The 22,227-nt window shown below is 38.2% G+C and overlaps 1 protein-coding gene across 3 annotated transcripts in view; it reads right to left on the reverse strand.

Moving 5' to 3' along the window:
- Positions 1 to 2,327: 2,327 nt before the first annotated feature.
- ZDS (zeta-carotene desaturase) overlaps positions 2,328 to 22,227 on the reverse strand; it is a 63,669-nt gene continuing 43,769 nt past the window's right edge. For 2 of the 3 annotated variants that reach the window (XM_010257720.3, XM_088895204.1), the window contains 11 exons: positions 20,045 to 20,117; positions 19,879 to 19,952; positions 10,408 to 10,512; positions 9,439 to 9,683; positions 9,251 to 9,338; positions 6,697 to 6,739; positions 6,447 to 6,603; positions 6,142 to 6,270; positions 4,049 to 4,121; positions 3,222 to 3,386; positions 2,328 to 2,745 (listed from right to left, as the gene is read on the reverse strand). In XM_010257720.3, coding sequence (XP_010256022.1) covers positions 2,578 to 2,745; positions 3,222 to 3,386; positions 4,049 to 4,121; positions 6,142 to 6,270; positions 6,447 to 6,603; positions 6,697 to 6,739; positions 9,251 to 9,338; positions 9,439 to 9,683; positions 10,408 to 10,512; positions 19,879 to 19,952; positions 20,045 to 20,117 — 1,320 coding nt within the window. In that variant the 3' untranslated portion in view covers positions 2,328 to 2,577. Of the gene's footprint in view, positions 2,746 to 2,973; positions 3,022 to 3,221; positions 3,387 to 4,048; positions 4,122 to 6,141; positions 6,271 to 6,446; positions 6,604 to 6,696; positions 6,740 to 9,250; positions 9,339 to 9,438; positions 9,684 to 10,407; positions 10,513 to 19,878; positions 19,953 to 20,044; positions 20,118 to 22,227 lie in introns of all 3 variants that reach the window. The other variant, XM_088895205.1, reaches the window with a different exon arrangement.

Raw genomic sequence — 22,227 nt, forward strand, 5'->3', positions numbered from 1 at the left:
TAAGGAAAGGCAGGCAGCAATGTAGGGGCCTAGTATCCAATAATCAGAGGCAGCAGATGAAAAGCAAAAGAGTGCGCATTATTGTCTGAAGGGATGGCAGTCCATCCTGGAAATGCCTAGTCCCTCACTTGTCCTTGTATCCAAAAGACCATTGAGAACCAACTCCTAGTCTGGAGCTAACCTACTTTAGGTTCTCCAGTAACTTTACTATATCATGTGAATAAAATGTAGTTTTTGTTTTTGTTTTTTGGTAAGCAGATGTAGGTTAACTGCGTGCTTTGCAGGAATATTGAGAACTTCAGGTGTTCCATTTGAACCACCACCTTAACCCTTGTCTGTTGTGCCGACACTTTAAGAAAATCAACTACGCTAGGGGTCCAGGGGAAAAAAACAGAAGTGGCATTCTCTCGTTAGAACTCATAACATAGTGATTTGGAACTGATTGGGGAATTTTGTCGAACAGATTCTATAGGTGGAGTGCTTTAAAAACTAGGAAAACTTTGATGACAAACTGATGAAAAAATTGTTTTATCAGGGGTTTCACTTTAGTTCGGAAGATGCAGTTAGCTTTATTAAATGGTCATGGACAAAAAAGTTTGGGGTTGTAATCTCAATAAATGGGTTTAGGAGATGAATATGGAGTGACTAGAGAAAAGGTTCAAGTTTTTCAAGATGGCTTAAGAAAAAGTGTACTAGGTTAGGTGAACGGTGAAGAATTAAAGGCTTTAAGCCTAAAAAAACCTTTTATTTTACCATATAAAGTGTTCAGTGTGCCAAAACCAGAAGGTGTTTGTGGTGAATTGAGCAGAATAATATTTGTTTGATTGTGCATCAAGGACTGCCACCTGTGAATTATGGTATTCATGTACAAGAAAAAACGACATCCAAAGACTGAAATGGAGGTCAGAGTGAGATGGAAGTAGATAAAACATCTCTACCCGTGTCCTAGGCTTTTAGGGGAAGCCCAGGTTCGTCAGAGTTCTGACTTCGAATCTCCTGTGAATTTCACAGACATGGACAAACATTACGGAGAAGTGGTTGCTTCACTACTTCTGTAGGCTCCCCTGTTCCACTGCCTGCAGGCGTACATGCAGTGATGTATTGTATTCTGTGGTACACGAGAGCTAATTGTTCATCTCCTTGGCACACTTCCCAGGGCATGTAAAGACTAAAGACTAGAGATGCGTAGGGTGGTTTTTGCTTCATAAACCTGAGATGTCATTGCTCATGGATTTTCGACAGAAATGAGAAACCACAGCATCCTCAGATCCTTCTAACATCAAGCATGACAAAACAGAAATGTTTTCTTTCAGTTATGATATTGATACAGCACACAACCAAAACACTGTGGGATCTGCAGATGAGGGACCCACCATGACAGACAATTGTTCAAATGCTTTCTATACATTGGATTTATATCCCTTCTATAAGGCTCAGTTTGGAAGCAGTACAAATATATGTAGAGTGCAAAACCTCATATTTTGTATGTATTTGCACCGTACATATTTGTATTTATAGTTTTGTGCTCTTTCCAAACTGAGCATAAAGAACTAAAATACTGTTTTTTTTTTTGCTTAATGGCATGAAAAGATTACCTTCTTTTAATCCAACCATGGGGCATGAATTTAAATACTTGCTCACTTCAGAGAATCTGAAAGATTTACTAACAATTTTTGGTGCATCAATGATGTAAATTGGACGTGATAAATCACAAACCTATGGTTGGATAAGATTATTTCATGATTGCAATATCAGCTCTCAACTTTCCCCCTCACAACCAAGGTTCAAAGTATCGATCCTTCTGGATACGCCCTTACAGGGGTTATTTCAGGTCGGCAAGTGGTTCAGGGGGTAATCCAGTCTTAAACCGGCCCCTCTGAACCAGATTCAAAAAAAATAAAAATAAAAAAAAAAGAGTACTGATACAGGCCGATACACGTATCGCCCAGTATCGATACTTTGAACCTTGCTCACAACTGACCAGTAGCAGGCTCTCCTAGGTATTGCCAATAGGCCTCACATTCGCCCTTCTCTGTTTCAATCCATGTCCCAATTTCCAAATAACCTCTCTTAGGTGGTTTTTGCTTCATAAACTAACTCTGTAGGGGCATATCGGGAAGCCCCAATACAATATGTATTGGCCGATACGGCCTGATACTTATCGATACTTTGAACCTTGCGACCAACCCGATTGTGTTTAGAGAGAGAGAGAGAGAGAGAGAGAGAGAGAGAGAACTTAGAGCAATTCCTGAAATGGCAGCCCATTTCTAGAGGATTCATCTGATTCAGAAGAATCAAGACAGAAGACCCATAATGCAGGGTAAATAGACCCAGGAAATAACTTGCTGCTGAATAATACATTTTGACATTAGCAGACCTTCAGAGAAGGCCTGAAAATAAGTTTATTACACATTTTCTATATAATTTCATTGATTTTGCTGGAAAAATGAACAGCTCGGGGAACAAAAGGACACCTCAAATTACAAGAATAAATTCCATACCAATAATGCTAGTGCCCACCGTCTCCCAAGTAATCTGATTAGATTTTTTTTGGTGCCTGACAAATGAAATGCAATCTCAGACAAAACTCAACTCATCAGTGATTTTGCCAGCTTCCGTGATTTCTTGAGCTTCATTAGTACTGATGTGCTTCCGCATTACTGTTAGTGCTTCACCAGAATCACATATATAGGCTGCTGCTTGCCTGCCTGACAATGTTGCTCCTTCCATACTATCAATATAATCCTGTGCAGAAGCAATCTACTTCAATTTCTTTTCACTAAAATTGCCAAGTCATCCATCAATAAATTCAAATAAGAAATGGATGAATCGGCAATTATGTTGCTCACACAAAAGATAAATGTAATGAATATACATGGCATAATCTCATAGAACAAATATGTTAGCAGTCCCGTGAGTGCTTCATTTATAAACTCTGGAGGGGAAAATCACTAGTAGCAAGAAAATCAATACCTACAAGGAAGCAATAGTATGCAATACATCCAGTATGATACCTAGAACCTAGAAGAAGAAACAAATCCAAGCTTCAAGAACCACATGAGGGATGGCCTACTGTAACAAAAATCATCATCATCATCATAATCACCCAAGTCTTGTCCCAACCATATGAGGTTGGCTAGATGAATCCTCTTTCGATATCCCATTCTATTCATTGCACTGTAACAAAAAATGAAAATAATAAAAAGGAGATGCAACATCACCTGTTTTGTATAGGAGCCAGCAAGGAAGAAGTTTTTCAGAGGGGTCTTTTGATCTGGTCTAAAAGGATCATTTCCGGGTGCCTCACGATATAGTGACTGCCCAATTTTGACTACAGAAGACCAAGTAACTTCTAAACCTTGAGCAGATGGGAACAAAGCCAAAACCTGATAAAAGGAGACGAGAAAGTTAGATGCGGTTAAGAAACCTATTCTGTCTTTAGCTAGCACAAGTTACTACAACTTTCAACTCCAAGCTATCTTAAAAAACAGATAAATAATATGAAAATGAACTGGAGAATTTTATGGTAGAGTTCTTTCCAAGAAAATGTTTGTAGAGAAATGCATGGTAACAAAAGATTTCTTCCTCAGAGGTGAGAATTGTACAAAGCCTATGATGAAATGCTTATGAGCTAGTAAATATTAAATAGACGGACATAGTCTTCAATTGTTGGCTTTGGTCAAGGAATCTGCAGCAACTGTCGAGCATGGCGTTTAAGCCTGGATGTACAAGTGTAGGAAGTACAGGCAGAACTATATCTAAACCAAGTTAGCAATAAAGCATGTTCACACTGCATGAATAGTAGTCTGTTTTATGAACTATGTAACCTATGGCCACAGAAGGAAAATAAAAAAGAAAAAGAAGACATCTGCATGGACATTTAACTGTCTTCTGCATAGAAAAAGGCTTTGCCAAAGTAATGCAGGAACTAGTTATATAGATGAATATTTATCTGTTTTCCTATAAGTTAACATGCAAACATTATGCATTGAAATGTCAAGAAAACTGGATTTAGTGTATGAAGAGGATTTTTTTGGTAACTACCAACCTGTTTTTCGACTCTTCTTATTATTTCATCATTTGGCAAGGGCATATAGGGATCACCAGGTGTAAGCACACACCTAAAAGAAACAGTAATACAACTTGGTCAAACAAAAGACAATACAAACTATACATGCATAGGCTAGAACAATAGATAGTTTAATCACTTTATTTATCTGGATGGGGGTCACATATATAGGTGGTGGATGCAAAGGCATTATCAAAGTTTGAGGCAGACTGAAACCAAGGAGTGGCCAATTTGAGACTTAGTTGAGTAAAATACGGATATATAAAAATATCATAGGATTTAAAATTAAAAAAAAAAAATCACACAAACTAGATCAATTCATTCATCTTGATGTTTTAGTTGCCCATATGTTTATTTTCCTATGATGTAGGGAATGAAGTTAAGACATAAAGTGATTGTAATTTTGCAGCTTTTGGACCAACCAAGAAGAATGCTCTATTAGTATTCCCTCATTCATTTGCTATGATATCATTGTATTGTATTTGTAACTTCTACACATTGATAGAATTGCCTTAGCTTTGATGGAAAAGTAAGCATGTATATCTTTGGCCAATGACCGTGTAGTCTTAGCTCTCTAGGTGGTCAGTTAGCACCCCTCCCTTTGAGGGGGTACAGATTCAAACCCTTGGAAACATAGGATTTCCACATTGTGTATTGTCAGTGGGCCCTGTGCATTCCTGCTACCCTAACCCTACTAACCAGGTCTAGTGTATAGAACTTTGCCCCTATTGGGCCCCAAGCCACACTAAATCCCAAGAAAGAAACACTTATATCTTTCCAGATTGTCTTGGAGAAGAGCAGAAAAACTCAATGAATGGTTTACAGTAGGGCTGTTCACGGGTTGGTTCAGTTCAGTTACATAGTATTTTAGCAACCAAACCGAACATCTCGGGTTGGATTATTAGCCAACCAAAACCGACCCAAAACTAACACAAACCGATTAAAAATAATGCTGTCGGATGCTCGGTTAGGTCAGTTTTAACTGAACCGAGACTACTTTTTTCTTGTATTTTTGCTGTTTATAGGTTGTAGCTTGGGGTTTTGTATGAAATGAGATGAAAATTGAAAATAAAAAAGAAAAGGGGAAATCATTATGATTGGTACAGGTTTTCTGACATTTGTTTTGATAACAAATAATTATTTGAATATTTTAATCAAATATCAAAATACAAATTTAATGAAAAAGGGATAAAGAATTAAACAATGAAAGGAGTTGTACGCATTTGCCTAAAAATAGGCCTAGGGGTAGGGGCTAGGATTGCAGGCCTACAAAACTTGGTAGATCATGTCATTGTCTTGTGATGTCTTAGAAAAAGTACTTTACAAAACATATCACATGTGAGAAAGAATTGACTTTTTTTAAACGACTATAATACATTATGTATCCCACTATATACAACCATTCGGGTCGGTTTTACTCGGTTTGTAAATTCAAAAGCCGTGACCCAAACCAATCAGTCAGTTTATTTATGTCTTTAAACCGAGGCCGATCGAAAAGTTAACAAAACCGACCAACTCGGATCGAATTGGTTTGGGTTGGTTGGTTTGATTGGTTTAGCCCGATTAATGAACAGCCCTATGGTTTAGGATGGTTAAACTGCAACTTTATTCACTTTTTTAATTTTGGGTTCCAACTTTGTCCTTATTTGGACTCCATGGCTTTGTTGTGAGATTTCTCACCTTGTCATTAGTAATATCAATATACATGTAATTTATCTAAGCAATTTAACAAGCAAATATTTTTTTCAAAAATATTGTAAGATTCATGGGTTGAGGTGTAACATTAGGTTTCAGAATAATAGTTCCATGAAAACAGAATACTTTGGCATTACCAGGTGAGGAACCAAAAGTATAGTACATAAATTATGTTAGAATAAAAAGTCTAGTTATTGATAAAATGAAGATAACCAAAGAAAAGAGAAGAAAATACATGTGGTAGAACAAAATATTGTAGGGAATAGTTAACATTTTAAAGGCATCCAATCATGGCAATTGCTGCCTTTTCACCAAGAAAAGAAATCACATTGCTAATATAAACCTCAAATTAAATGCACAAAGAAATTCATCCTTACTGGAGCAGTGAACCTTGCCCCTCAATATAATAATCTTCTGGGGATGCAAGTGCAAGGTCTGCAAAGCAGGAAAAGTCCGCATCTGGAGTGTATAATAGATTATCCAACCCAACGGCTTGTTTCAATTGCCTAGAAATCACAAGGTTGAAGCATACTGTAAGGAATATGCGAACAAGAATACCAAATCCTGATATGCTAGTCATGAGGATACCAGATTCGTAACTACTAACTAGCCCTGTAAAATGGAGACTTTCAACATCATACTGTAAATAGTTTCATTCCAAGGCCAATGAAAGAGTAGTCACCTTGACCTTTCCAGATCCTGTAACTCTGTAACCCAACCATTGTATCTAAGTTGCACAGTGACAACAGGCACTCCAACTAGTTTATATATTTTATCAAAAAATTCCAATTCCCTCCATTGTGGTGGAAGTAATCTTTTGATTCCAGGGACGTCACATGCTGCCATGGGAATGTAAATTTCATTTCATTCAAATTTGCACTCCTGAAACAAAACATAGAACAATGATAATAGGGGAAAGTCTAACAGCAGACCTGCTACATAGGCATCTGCTTTCACTATTTTCTTCTGCGTGGCCTGAGATGAAAGAAAAAAAGAAACATGAAGTTTACTTCTGTAGACTGAATTCAATATATACAGTTAACAGACACAAGAAATTATCCTTGGAGATCTGAGCAGTAAAAGAGATTAGCAATCTATGGAAGTTGACTTTATACCTATTTAGCATTTTTTTATCAGGAATCAAAGGAATTTCATTTCATTACAAGGGAGAAAAATAGTACAGATTAAGATCAATTTTAGACGTATGAGAAGCAAAGCTTTTCATAATTTACAAGATTATCCCAAGTCTGCCTAGAATAGTTGATGACTATGTGCCCCTTGTTTTGCCAAAGTATCAGCCATCCCATTTTCTGTTCTATTGACCCATTTGAAGCTTGCCTTGAGATCCTTTGCTAAGATCTTTATTTCTCTAATTAGATGTCTGAAATTCCACTTACCAGGACTTTTGTCATCCATCCAGGAAATTACTAATTTTGAACCACATTCTATTTCCAAATTCTTAAACCCTCACTGTTATTTCTGCTCTTGCCCAAGTCCCCTACTCCTATCAGTCCTGAAAATAGTGTTACCTATTTAGCATTTTCAAATCCAACTCATGGTTTAAATGTATTCCAAGAATCTGGATAGCCAGACCAACATTGGGTAATGGCCTCTCTTAAGTTCTCTATCAGAAGCTCAAATTGATATTTTAAATAAGCAAATGAATCTACACACATGCATTACCAATTTTAAACAACTACTTTTCATTTCGTTTTCATCCAGGATTTTCATCATACATTATCAATTCATTTAAAAGGTCCTCTCACAAAATATCAAATTCCTTTATGTCTGCATCTTAGCACACAGAAACAGAGAGGGTATTGTCCATATATAATTATGTGAGTACCCTAGTAACTTATTTATTTCAATTTTTTAATTAGCAAAAATTAATATTCATGATAATTTTTCATGATTTAAATAATTTTTTAAGAGAGAAAAATATATAGGTTCTTATGAAAGAGGACAGAACATAAGAGAAAGAAAGTCGGGTGGAGGATGAGATAGTGGAAGATGTATTATATGCACCTGAAGACTAGTAGTTTTGAAGGGGTCTCATGCTTGCTCACATTGTAGGCATTCAAAATGCCAGATCCCACATGGAAAGGTTCTAGGCACTAAGGATTGCATATATGTGTGCATTTCTTTATTTATTTTCATTTTTCTCATATGCATTATTGTTCTAAGAATTAAAAAGAAAGAATAAAAACATTAATACTTTAGGAACAAAGTAAAACTTTTAATTTCTAAAATTTCAGTTCCCCATCAATGATATTTCCACAGTTGAAAATCTTTGCCAACCATATATTCTTCAAGGAAAGAGTACTGGCTACACAGTGTAGATGTAGCTGATCCTGTTTTTGTCTTTTATTTTACTTTTGTTTTTTATCGGATGGCTTTTATCTAGGGCAGTAATGTATCCACATGGCACCTGGATAGTTTTGTGATTTCAGCATCATTAATGATTCCTAGCTTCTTTTTTCATAAAAAATATGCTGTCCAAACCCAAACCCTCCAAGAAAAAAAAAATGTGCAGTTCATTGATTTTCAAAACTTTCAAAATTGTGTATATCTTCAAGAAACAAGAATGCCCAATCCGGAAGGCCCAGTTAGATGGTTGGTAAAGCCTATTAGTGTTAATACAATAGACCTGGATTTTAACCAGTCTTCATCCTCTAACTCTGCTTTAAGTATAATAATAAATAGATCTTTTGATATCTTTTTTGAGAAAAGTTTTCTATTTGTTTCAAATGTGGATATATAGTGGCTTTCATCCACCAACTCTGCCTTAAGTAATAACAAATAGATCTTTTGATATCTTTTTTGAGAAAAGTTTTCTGTTTGTTTCAAATGTGGATATATAGTGGTTTTCTGTATATTCCCAAAGAAAAAAAAAAGCTAATAGATTAAAAGTTTCTTATTTTATTATTAAAACCATGAGATTTCTAACACGGAGAAGATTTATAGAGAAGGTACTTGACTTTAAACGACATTTTTTTGTTATAATTTTTACAGCAATTCCCACAAGAACCCAATAGAAAAAAGAAATCTAGAAACCTCCAAGGCATCTTTGCATGTAAAAGAATCCAAAGAAGTAGTTAACCAATTACAAGTTGGCAATTAATTAAGATTATGTAGAAAAGAAGTAAAGTGGGATTACAACTTAAAGTCCACATGCTCATGCATACAAGCACAGGATGGAGCGGTAAATGATGGCGTAGGTTAGACTGGTCAAAAAAATGATGGGATAGGTTAGAGTAAACAATTTGTCCAAACCTTTCTTTAACAATTTGCAACTCCATTAATCAATAAAAAGTTATATGCCATATGCATGTACACCAAAAATTTCAAAAGAGGAAGTGAACTGCAGTTGCAGTTCATGTCACATAACAAACAAATCAACAAAAACACAGTTAAATCTTTACTATGTAAGTTAGAAATATGTGTTGCACAACAGAGCTTCCAGAAAGGAACTGCAAGTAATCTTACCTTAGACATGGCAAGTCCAGTAACATATAAATCACCATCAGCAGACTTATCATAAAGTATCTCTCTGCATCCCCACCTGAGATGAAACCTGTAAAGCAGAGAGAGGAAATCAAACATGTCAAATTATTGTAACAAAAGACATGCAATAGCATCTTGGTTGCATACGCTCCCTATCATTGTACTCATACCTGCCCCCTTTGTCCATAATGTACTTTCTGATAGGACCACTCAAGTAAACATCAGGAGAACCCTTGAGCATGCGGAGTAAGGAAGCCTCTGTCTTGGTTGCAAACAATGAAAATATAGTGAGCATGCAACGGGCACTGATATTATCACAGTCAATAAATCCCAGGGCATAAGCAACAGGATCCCACATTCTCTGGATACTCATTCGTGTACCACCTTTGGACAGAAACCAATCAGAGAAGCTAACCTGTAGATAGAAAGTTTTAGTGGCATCCAATTATTGAACGAGAATTATGAGTAAAAAGAAAAAGCATAGGCATCTATGCAATTAATACACCCATTACAATACCTTAGAAATACAAGGAATTTTAGCAAAAAGGCTGTATACTCTAAAAGAATACCAATAATATGCTATGTTATACATATACAGCAAGGACAGTGCTGGAGAGAGTGTTAGATACACAATTTACACTGAAAATTGGAGTATCCAACAGAATAGAGCACTGTTGCACAGGTATCCTGGTATTGTAGCTAATTTGACAAAACAATAAGAGAAAGTGCACCTTGTGAAAGGTGACAATGTATTTCCTTTTCTAGATAAAAAGAATAAACATTAGAAAATAAAATAGCAGCCTGTTTGAGAAATGATGGATGCATTTGTAAAATTTCTTTCTGGTGTCTGTGTTGTCCTGGAGGATAAGTACAGTCCCTCACTGTATGGCTGGAATCCCCCATTCATTTTTTTTTTTTATCAATAACACTTTCATTAATTCATCAGTAGAAAATTTACAAGTGGAAGACAAACACACTTATCTTCCAAGAGTTACAAAGAACTTCAAGAAAGGAAAAAAGAAAATACAAAGATACAAAGACACTAACGTTACAGCTTAGCCCAAAACAAAGAATCCCTTTCTGCCCCTTGACGCGGCATCTGAGAGAGAGAGAGAGAGAGAGAGAGAGATAATCCTTACATTATCCAAGTTCCTTATGTCCATCATTGCACCATCTGGATCAACAAGAGCCCGGACAACTGGACTTAGGGCAAGAGCCACTGCATTCCTTGCCTTATCATAAGTCTGCATTTAAGAAACATAATAGAAATTCATTATATGCATGTAAATGCAACCAAGAAACTTGGTCAACAAAGTTGATATCAGATATTCTACACCTAGTAAATAACAAGGTAAATAAAGGAAATATATGTTGATGTTGAGAATCTAGTATAATACAAGAAAAAGATAGTTGAAAGGAATAAGTGCATTAGCTAAGACAAAAATTCCCTAACAATCAAAATTGGTGAATCCAGGATACTTTTAACATAGTCTCATGCCATGCATATCCTCCATGTTGGCAAAATATCATACCAACACTGGTACAATGGATTTCTCCCTTGAGGTTTTTATATGGGGAAATACCCACACTGGTGCAATGGATTTCTCTCTTGGGGTTTTTATATAGGGAAATACCCTCTAGAACATTTCTAAGGCTTAAAGTTCAGATAATGGATGGAATCCAATAATAGATTGACTAGTTACTTAGTTTCTGCTGTAAACTAGAACAAACAGTGTAGATTTATCAAATGTTGAGCATCAACAACAAGCATTATTAGCAGTGGCAACACTAAAATAGCAAGAGAGAATGTGTAAGATAGAGACAACGGGAGGACTAGAATCATTCTAGGATCCTAATAATTACTCCTAGGCGCTGGAAATCACTCACCAAGTCAACAAAAGCACCAGAGCAACAAGATCCCTTCACTAAAAGTGGAAATCAAGCCTTAAAAAGGCCATTACCCAATGACAGTCTTGGTCCCAGCTATCTGGGGTCTTGGGAGGGTGGACTGGTTATGGTCCTAACCTTTAGCATTCTTTTGCACAAAGTGGCCGCTCTTGGACCTGAACCCATGTTCTCACACTAACTAGCCCGAGATTTTACCATTACAACAAGTAATGGCCCCTCAATAGTGGAAATCAAGTAAGTCTTCTAATAGGTTGCTATAGTGGGAAACCCAGCCATACTGGACTGGATTATTTTAATCAGTAACATGTCAATTTATTAGTATTAAGATTAAAAATAAAATGATATACACAGAAGTGTTCCAAGCACCTTATAGAAGCTAGCATATACTACCCACTCTTCCACATTTATATTTTAATTTTCAACCTACAAGGCAACCTTGGAAGTCAACCCCAAAACCATTGGCTCCACCCACTCCTTGTCTTGCCAAAGCATCAGCCATACTACTTGCTGATTACTGATTGGATCATCCACTTAAATCTTCTACCCAATTCCCCTACCAGTTTATTTATTTCTCCTATTGCATGCCTACGATCAATCCAAGGGCCTGCGCTGTTTCTGAATGCAGCAGCACATCACAACCTTGAATCTCCCTCTACCTCTATGTTGTTGTAATTTAGAAGTTTTCCCAGTCTAAGTCCATGTAACACAACCAACAATTCCACCCTTATGGAGTCTCCATAACCAATAGCACCCAAGAATAAGGCTAGTACATACCCATCATAGTCTCTAAAAAAAACCCCAAATCCCTGAACCTCCTGGATTTCCCAAACAGTGTTACTTGAAAAATTATAGAACTTCCACTGATAACAAAACTGAAAGAAAAGAAAAAACTGTAACTACCTATTCCATGAAACTTTAATAAGCAAATAATGGCTCTCAACAGAACTCTAACCATTGATAAACCTCCTCACCAAAGGGGTGGTGCTGAACAGCTAATGCATTTTGTCTTTCATTCTTGGAATTGGCCCAGCATCTCCTACTTCATTGTGACTTCTCATTACAAATATGGTGGCACTTCCTCAAGCTTCTCAGGCAACAATGGGTCGTCCTCAATGATCTAGCAAGCCTTATGGATGATAAGCAACAAGCTGGAATCTTACTCTGTTTGCCACAGGCTGGTGCATATGGAAAGAGGGGAAATTTTGAACTTTTATAGGAAACCCTGTAAGGTCAAAGCAGTAATTGGAGCCATTGAAAGAAAGTAATTTCTTTGGTGTTAATCCTAAGAGATTTACAGTTTCTAATTTTCTTATTTCTCTAATGAGTAGGATGCTATAATCTTTGTACCATGGGGGGAAGCTTTATCATGTCCTCCTTCCACTCTTTTGCTTGAATTTTTGCCTTTGGCCTTTTTTTTTAATAAATCTTCTTTTAATTATTAGAAAACTAAACAATGACTGAACTAACAATTCCCAGTAGCTGGACCCCCACTATGTAAATAAAGTTTTAAAAAATACCCCTGAAACCTGGAAGAAAATGACAAACTAAAATGTCAACCCAAAATCACACAAACATGCCATATCAGAGCTTGTTGATTGGGCTGCTTCATTTAGAGCCAATCTTCAAAAGACTGGAATCCACAACAAGTGATATTGTAGTAAAATGGAAATTCATGCAATAAATCCTTCAAGTTGTGGGAGGGTCAGTTTATAAGTGAATAAAGCTTGTGCTTTATTGCACTAATATGTATTAAACTCTTAATCTTGTATGGTTTATTTTTTTTATCAATAACAGTAAGATTCATTAACTAAGAATAAGATTACAGAGGAGGGGAGCTAAAATATCTTAACTCCGCAAAAATGCCAACATACACCCAAAATAAAAGAACAAATACAACTGAGCCCAATAAACAGAACTCCTATTCACCCCTTGCCTAGCTAAGTCACCTGCAAATGAATTTGTACTTCTCTTTACCCATGTGCATAGAACTTCAATGTCCTTAGTCAGCCATTTAAATTTCCTCTTTTCATTGTTGTAGTTCCAAAGCCTAGAGTTGTCTTCTTTTAGCCAGCTCACTACAGTCTCAGTCTCCTTTTTTTGATGAATGAATAAGTAGTTTTATTAAGGAGAACAAAAGAGAGAACAATCAGCCTTGGAGGATGCACGCTACCTCCCCTTTAAGGTGAGTATAGACCCAAGTCTTAACAAAAACAGAACAGAACTATAGATTATTCCAATATAAAGAAGCCCGAGAAACCCCTTGTTTGGCTAGAGAGTCTTCCAAAGCATTTGCTGATCTGCTAATCCACTGGAAGTTGACTGGCATATTCCTTGTGATCCATTTTACCTTTTTCAGGAGACCTCTGTAGCCCCAAACAGCACTGATCAGATTCAGCAGCCAACCCACTACCACCTCGGAGTCACCTTCTACTAGTAGGTTCATCACCCCAAGTTGGTTAGCAATTTGTAGGCCTTGTACAGCTGCAAATATTTCAGCCCTTGTTGAGTCTCCAACTCCCACTGGACCTGAGAATAAAGAGATAATGTTGTCATCCTTGTCCCTCAAAACCCCTCCAATGCCCGAGGGCCCTGGGTTGCCTTGGCTGCTACTATCAAAGTTCAGCTTTACAACCCCTTTTGGAGGAGGTGTCCACCTTACCTGTCTCCTAGTCTTCTTAGAGACTATAGATGCCACCATTACCCAACCCTTCCAAATGTCATCATAGGAATAATCCACAAATAAATCAGAAGTCTTTGGGCAAAAGATGGTTCTTGTTAAAATACTCTCCTTAACTTCCTCAAGACTCCTTTCTTTTCCTTGGAATATTTTGGCATTCTGTTCTTCCCAAATAGTCCATACCGTAGCTGGTCTTATACATTTCCACATCAGTTTTCATCTCTTCATTGGCCACCAAAGGTTGACGGAATAAAGAGCATTTTTACTTCAAAAAGCAAGTTCCACCTGCACCCAAATAAAGAGAATGCCAAAGTCCAAATATCTACAGCAAAGGAGCAAGATAGTAGCAAATGGTAACAGTCCTCATTCTGCACTTAACACATTGTGCACCAATTTGGGGATAGACACAAATAAGGTCTCTTCTTCTGCAGGTTATCCAAAGTATTAATCTTACCATGATAAATCTCCTAACAAAAAGTAGTTATTTTGGAGGGGATAGGCCTAGAGCAAATTTCTTGCACTGGGAAAACCCAAGGGGAGGGAGAAGAGCAAAGGGATTTAAAAAGGAAGCACAAGTAAAGGAGCCTTTCAACACCAAGGTCCAAACTCTTTTATCTGGGTTGAGGGTGTCTGTTGAGGGCCCGGGAATAGGATCTCGTCACGGGTCGGTCCACGGGGAAAACCTCCTGTTTTCCCTTGTTCCTTCCTGCTCTTGATGAACTTATCTTGGCGCCTCTGGTGATTTGTTCAAGAGATCACCAACTCTCCTAACTCACTCCTTAAACTGAATATTCGATATCTCATTCAATAATGGGGTCTCCTTAAATAGGAGATTACAAGAGTCCTAATCAAAGGGAGTCTCCTTGCTGAATAGGGAGACTTCCAGTGCTATCTTGCTAAGGATAAGATAAGCTAATCCTAATCTGATAAGCTACTAACAAGATAAGATAAGAGATAAGAACAATAAGATAAGAACAAGCAAATGAGCTAATCTAATATAGATAAGGCTGTTGTTGCCGAACTGGGTAGGATGAGTATCACTGAATCATTGCTGCTGCTGGCGGTGGGTCAGGTGCCTGTTGCTGCTGGCGGCGATGGTACGTCTTCCCGAGGAAGGCGTCCATAACAGGGTCCAAGCAAGCAAAATCCAACAACAATATAACTCAGAGACACAAACAGATTCCTCATCATTTAGGCCTCTACGAAACCCAAGATCCTAGGCAGGAGACAAAGGGAGAGCCAAGGGACGAAGAAACCTCAAAATAGGCTCCTTCTTAAAGAGGGAAATAGAATAAAGAAAGGGAAAAAGATCTTTTAAAAGTTGATTACCCACCCAAACATTAGAGTTACCTGAGCAAACATCATGCCTTACAAAGTTGAGGAGGAATTTAGGGAGAATGCTAGAAATTGCCTTCCAAGGAGTAGTGAGTCGAGCCCGTTGAAATACCCCAACATCCCATCCAATTTCGAAACAGCCATGGACACTAGCCACCACTTCATGCCAAAGCCTCTCACTTTCCACAGGCCACCTCAAGAGCCATTTGCCTAAAAGAGCTTCATTTCTGTTAACTATGTTCCCTAATTCTAATCCTCCTTCCTTACAACAGCTAACTACCTCCCATCTGATCTTTCTCTTCTCCTAGCTCCCATGAAAAGTTCCTCATCAATTTTTCTAACCTTTTAGCTACCCTAGAGGGTATCCTAAAAACAGATAGAAAGTAAATAGGGAGACTAGCGAGTGTTAGACAGTTGTATGCCCTTAGCTCCAATCAGAATGATGTACATTATGAATTTATTGTAAATGAATAAAGTACATATTTGATTCATGTTCCTGTGGTGTGTTTCTGTGTAATACCCTTAAACTGAACACTTATGAGACTCGTGTTAGTTTAGAATGTTCACAGCCATTGGATAAGTCTGGGGAGATTTATCCTGCCAAGGCTGACACTGGTGTGCTGCCAATTGTTGGGGTGGCTTGTCTCAGCCACCAGGGTGAGACCCAAGGCACATGCAGTGTAGGATTAATTGAATCTTTAAACCGGACCAGATTTCCAGTATTGCCCTGGACCTTGGAGATTGATGGGCAAAACTGGAAAGTTACACCTGACCCCTAGACTTGATTATGATACTGCACTAGGTGTCGGATTGGGCTGTCTTTGATATGTCAATCAGTGAGATCCTTATCGGGGGTCAAAACCTGGGTATGTTGGGACAGTCTAAGAATTCATCTGAGTGGGTGATCATAGTGACAGGATCAGCCCCTTTGTCGGACAAAGGTAATGATTGGGGATGCACTCTCTCTGATGGAAACCAAGACTGCTGGCAGCCGATTTCAATTGTTGAGATTTGTTTTGCAAAATATATTTTAAATGAGATATAAAAGTATATATATTATGGTTTCCAAACGTTTGCAAAAGGTTTTAATTCCCGGGATCCATGTGAGTAGAGAGTGCAGCACTGTTCCTTGTAGCCGAGGGAGAGGTCCTCTTTTGTCGGGCAGTGTTTGATCATTATGGGTTGAGAGGTTAAGTGTAAGACCATTTAGGGTAATACCTGATGGGCTAATCTTGCATCTGCCCACAGTCCCTGGGTGTTACAAGGTGGCTTGGCCAAGGGACCACTTAGGGTAAGTGTTGGTCCCATAGAGCCCATGTGATGGGTTTCAGGGGATGCACTGTCCATAACAGTGTATTCGGCCAAGCCTTGTAACAAAGGCTGGGCTGAACCCATGTGGCTGATGTGTAGATCAATGTTTGGGTCTCACGCTATACAAGGAAGCCCAACTGGGCAGCAGTTTAAAAGGCTAAGTGAGCACATAACCTTAATGGGCCTAAAGCCCATTTCGAACTGGGCTGATTTGATCAGTTAAATAAGGGGCGAATTCTGGGATTGGATTAGCAGATAGGATTGGGTCTTAACCCTATCCACTCAGAGAGTCCAGATCTAAATGTGATTCAGATGTGGAAACCTCCTAATGAGATTAGGAGAAGGCTGATCTAATCTGCAGATAAGATAAGGGTTTACCCTTATCACTTAAAGGGAATTCTGATCCAAATATGATTTGGATCAGCAACTCCTAATGGGATTAGGAGCTGATCCCTTTAAAGTTATAAAAGGAGGAGGGGGCGGCAGCCTTTAGTAGATATACATTCACATCCTCTTCAAAGCTGAAATCACAGAAGGAAGAATTCAGCAACCCTGCGAAATTCTTTCTTGCCGCCTCCTTCCTGCCACCGCCTCACCTGCCAGTTCGATCTCTAGTTAGGTGGGAGAAATCAAGATTGGATCTTGATATCAGTTTCTTGTGAAGGGACTGATAGGAAGCTATGCTCACGTGTCGTCCTGTTGATTCTTGCGAAGGATCAGGTTCTTGGGAAGAACACTACTGACTCTGCTCCATCCTACACTGCGCCATCTTCAGTGGGAGCAATTTTTTGGTTCCTTCCTTGGGCGTGAACACCTCCATTGGGAGATATTATTTCTCCGTATCAGGTATATCCCTCTCCTACTACTTTTGTTCAGATCTGGTTCGGTTCTTGGTTCAAGATTGATCCTTGAAAAATATGATTTTTCTAAAATAGGGAATTCGATTCCCAGTAGGATGGACAAAAATTTTTGAAATTCGCCCATTCTATTCCGCAAGATTTGGGCGTCCATACGATGGATTTCTCATCCCTTCAGCGAGAGTAGCTCTAATTAAGGCGACTCTTCCCCCCAATTAGATATAATTCTTTTCCCAAGCCAGTTGCCTTTTTTCAAACTTTTCCACCATAGGGTCCCAAAAATGACTCTCCTTTGGGTTAACGCCTAGGGGAAGTCCTAAGTAGGTCAAGGGCCACTCAGAAATGGAACACTCTAAGCATACAGAAACACACTCCAGCTCCCTCTGATCTAAGTTTAGCCCCACCACACAGCTCTTTTCAAGATTGATCTTTTAAGTTGGAAGCACTCTCAAAGAAAGAAATTAGGTTCTTCAAATTCTGCACTCTCACCACTTCAGATCCTTCACAAAAAATTATAATGTCATCTGCAAACTAAAGGTGGTTTACAGGGATTTGATTTCTTCCTATTCTTCAACCTCTTATTGATCCAGCCCTATCCCCTTCCAACAAAATCCTACTAAACACATCAACGATCAAAGTCTCCTTCTATGATCAGTTTATTGGCATTCAAATCTTTAAACCTTTGTACCCCTTCCAGAGCTGCTAATATCTCATCCCTCAAAGAATCTCCCACTCCAATTGGGCCAGAGAACATGGCTATCGCATTCCCTTTTTCATCCCTTAATAACACCCCCTATACCTGAGGGCCCTAGATTGCTCTTGTTGCTGCCATCAACATTCAGTTTGATAAAACTGAGAGGTGGAGGGTTCCAGTAGGAACTTGAGACCTTCCTGACTGAAGCTAAATTTGCGATTTCCTTCCATTTTCTTTAGCAAATCATCCACTAAGAATTCTGCAAACAGATCCAAAGTTTTCAACCAATGTATTACCCTTATATGAGTCACCTCTAACACTGCTTCCAAGCTTCTCCCCTTTTCTGAGAAAATCCTTGAATTTCTTTCTTCCCAAATAGTCCAACATGCAACAGCCTTAACACATCTCCACATAATTCTTGCCCTTTTTGTTGGCCACTTGGAGGGCGGGGAAGTAAACAAGTTTGCACATTCGTCGGGAAAGTCCACTTGCACCCAAACAAAGAAGTAAACCATTCCCAAAAGAGTTTGCAAATTGACAGGAAATTAGCAAGTGATAACCGGACTCACCAGCAGCTTTACAAAGGACACACCAATGAGCAGACAATTGTCTTTTGGGCCTTTTTCTTTGAAGAAAATCTCATGTAAACTCTTCCCAGAAAGGCTTCCCAATAGAAACTTCCGACCTTCGAACTAACAGGTTGACACCACACCTCTTTGACAAGGAAAGACAAACCAAGAAGAACAGTCGTTTATGTTAGGGCTTTAAAGAAAGAAGCACAAGTAAAGGAACCCGAAGGAGAGAGGGTCCAAATTCTACCATCTATCTTTATTGGCTCCAAGAAAACCCCATCAAGGATAGATAATAGGGTTAAGTTCCTGTCCAATTCTGTGTCTCTGATATCTCTTCTCGAACCCAAGTTTCAAACGAACCCAGATGTCGAGTTAGAGGGTACAAGGAAAGTGGATACCAATTCATTCTTAAAGGTAGAGATAGCAAAGAAAGCCGGAAATTGGTCTTTAAAGGATAATCCCCAACCCAAACATGTTCCCAAAAATTAATGAGATTGCATGAGTGCAAATCATACCTGATCTAGGGAGAAAATAGAGGCAAAATGGATTGGGTTGCTTTCTGGGGTGATGCCCTTGTAGTCCTAGCTAGAATCCAAAGTCCCATCCTTTCTCTGCAAGCCCATGAATACTATCCATTATCTTAGCCCACAACTTTTCTTTTTCTAATGAAAATCTCCATAGCCATTTCCCTAATAGAGCCAAGTTCTCTTCCTTATATTCCTAAATCCCAATGCCAATGCCAAGTTACTCCTACACACCACCTCCCACCCAACTCTATGGTCCTCCTCCTCCCCTGGCTCCCAAAGGAAGTCTCTCATTAGTTTTTCCAGCTTACTAGCCACCCCTGCCAAAATCTTAAAACCCAACAAATAACAAGTTAGCTAAGGCAGACCTAATTAGGGTGATTCTCCCTCCAAGAGAGAGAGAATTTTTCTTCCAAGAGACAAGTCTCTTTTCAAACCTCTCCAAAACCCTCTTTGAGGATTATCTCCCAAAGGTAGACCAAGGTAGTTTAAAGGCCAAATAGACACTACACACTCCAAAATGTCTGCACACTCAAGTATCTCCCCCTCCCCCAGATTTACTCCTACTATACAAATTTTCTCAAAATTCACTTTAAGATTTGATATTTGCTTAAAAAGTTATATAGTAAGCTTCAACCTTGTGTGGTTTGATTGATTATACTACCTTTTGTTATCAAATCAATTATAACAATAATAATAACTATATTCAGTGGCATATATGGGATGAGTTACCTTAAGCTGATTTGTTGCCAAAAAAGCACGGATTCCATGTATTGGTGCTCCAACCGGAAACCGAAAATCAAGCTCTGCAAAGGAAATCCAAGATACACATAGGAAAGTTAGAAGAAAGCAATATACTGCAGTAAAATCTGATTACTCACTAAGAATAAAATCATACCTCCAATTTGGCCCCCTTTATTTACAAAAGTATGAGTATGATCCTTAACAAGAAGATTTCTATCTGCACCCACCTGTATGGTGCTACTTTCAGAAGTGCCATAGCAAATTTTATTCATGAGAAAAATCAAAATCTTCTTCACAGAGTTATCCATGGAAATAAATGAAGGCAAAATAATCCTGGTGTGCAGCTTGATTGTGAATATTATATCAGAGGAATCCCCTGATCAAGTATTATTGAGGAACGACTCCAATTACAAGCTCCAATAAAATGAAAGAGACAATTTCAATCAGATATGACCATAGTTGTCAAAGCATAACCTAAGCAATAAGGCATCCTTGCATCCTTGGTGGAGCAACTAGCTTGAATGCTATGGGCACAAATCTAGGTGGATACCTTACTGTGATATTATCATTCTGGCTGCATCTTATTAGTATGTGTGTTAATATATCCTATTTTGGTAAATTACTTATGCTTTCTCTTTAAAGTTTTACTATTGAAACATAAAAAATTCAAGGATTTTGAAGCAGAGCAACATAAACATGCATATATGCCTGCAAGTTTGCCATGCCAATGGTGTTGGAACTAAAACATTTAACAGGTTCCACCAGGAATGATCTTTGTAAACCCCAGATATTAAAACCTACTGCATTCTAGTAATCTTGTTCAATCAGTAAATGAGCAGAATATGATATAAACCAGACAATTAATTAATCAGGGAACTTTTGGTCTAGGATATCTCCTAGATTAGCCAACCAAACCAAACATTGGATTGCAATTCCTTGCATTTGTAAGATGGATTTGGTACAGGAAGGTTGGTGGGGAAAATATATGTAAGGACAACCTGACCAATGATGTGCTCATCTAGATCTAAAGCTCATTGTTCAGCCACCCTCTTGAAAGTTGAAACTTCCATGGATTCCTCAGTTGTTCTTAAAATTGGGGTTTAACTGTGAAGCTGCAAGATATTAATAATTTATTAGTTCCAACTTGCAAAATAATACCCAGATACCTGTGCAGTGGTGCCATATCATGCTGGACACTTCAATTTTTAGTGTAAATTTTGTATCTGATACTGTAACCAACTGTTCCCTTGCCATATCCAGGTAACATAGCTTGCAACTGAACTCAACACAGCTTTAATCCCAACCATTTGGAGGTGGCTACATTAATCATGCCGCAGCTTCAGCCATTGTGCTCTATCAAGAGAACCATAAAAATCTCTCTTCTTTTTCATATTTTTGGTGGGGGAGGGGTGTTGGCTGACGGAGAACCTAATTGTTGCTTTTGCTAAGATGATGTGATACCTGGAAACCTCAAATAACACCTTCATAATATAAGTTTTATCAAAAAATGGTTTGTTTTCAAAACAAGAACATATGGTTATTAGTTAGACCAAAAATTAATATGTTCACCTCCTTCCCTTGCTTTTTTTCAGGCTAAGGACCTGTAGGATTGTTCACCTCCTAAAACTAATATTTTCTGTTTGGAAGTGGCCTTGAAAATTATTAATACATGTGAGATGCCACAAAGGAGATAGAAAATCTGGTTAATCTCCCCTCATGTATGAGTCCTTTTCCTAAAGAATAGTGAAGACATTAATCATCTTTTCCTGTCTTACACTCTTACCGCTTTAGTGCAGTTTTATGGAACCACTTTTTCCCTATGTTTGGCAATTCTTCTAAACCCCCGCATGATGTAATAAAACTATTTAATAATCAACTTCTCCAAAACATGAATAAGAGGGGAAGAATTTTGTGGAGGTGTACAAGGGCAATGGTTCTATGGAATGAATGGGATGAGAAAATGCTAGAATGTTTGAAAACAAGAGGCAGAGGCTTCATACATTATCTAACTTATTTCAGTTAGAGTAGCACATTCGGTTACCACAAGAGACGAGTTCAAAGGTGTCTGAATAGACTCTAAATTAAGGGGATCTGGGGATGGAAGCAGATAACATTCACAGCTCAACCAAGGCGGCAGATAGTGTGGATGGCAGCTGAAGAAGGAAGAACTAAGCTCAACTTGATGGGTGTTTCCTCAGAAACCCAAGGGAATCAAGGATAGAAGATGTTTTCAGAGACCACACAGAACAAATTTGTTAAGTTATTCAGGTTACATCAGAGCAGGTATATTTCTAAGGGCTGGACTGATGGCACTTCTTCAATGATTGAAATTTGCAT

The sequence above is a fragment of the Nelumbo nucifera genome, chromosome 1, assembly GCF_055504915.1.
Source record: "Nelumbo nucifera cultivar China Antique chromosome 1, China Antique-T2T, whole genome shotgun sequence".
Taxonomy (NCBI): Eukaryota; Viridiplantae; Streptophyta; class Magnoliopsida; order Proteales; family Nelumbonaceae; genus Nelumbo; species Nelumbo nucifera.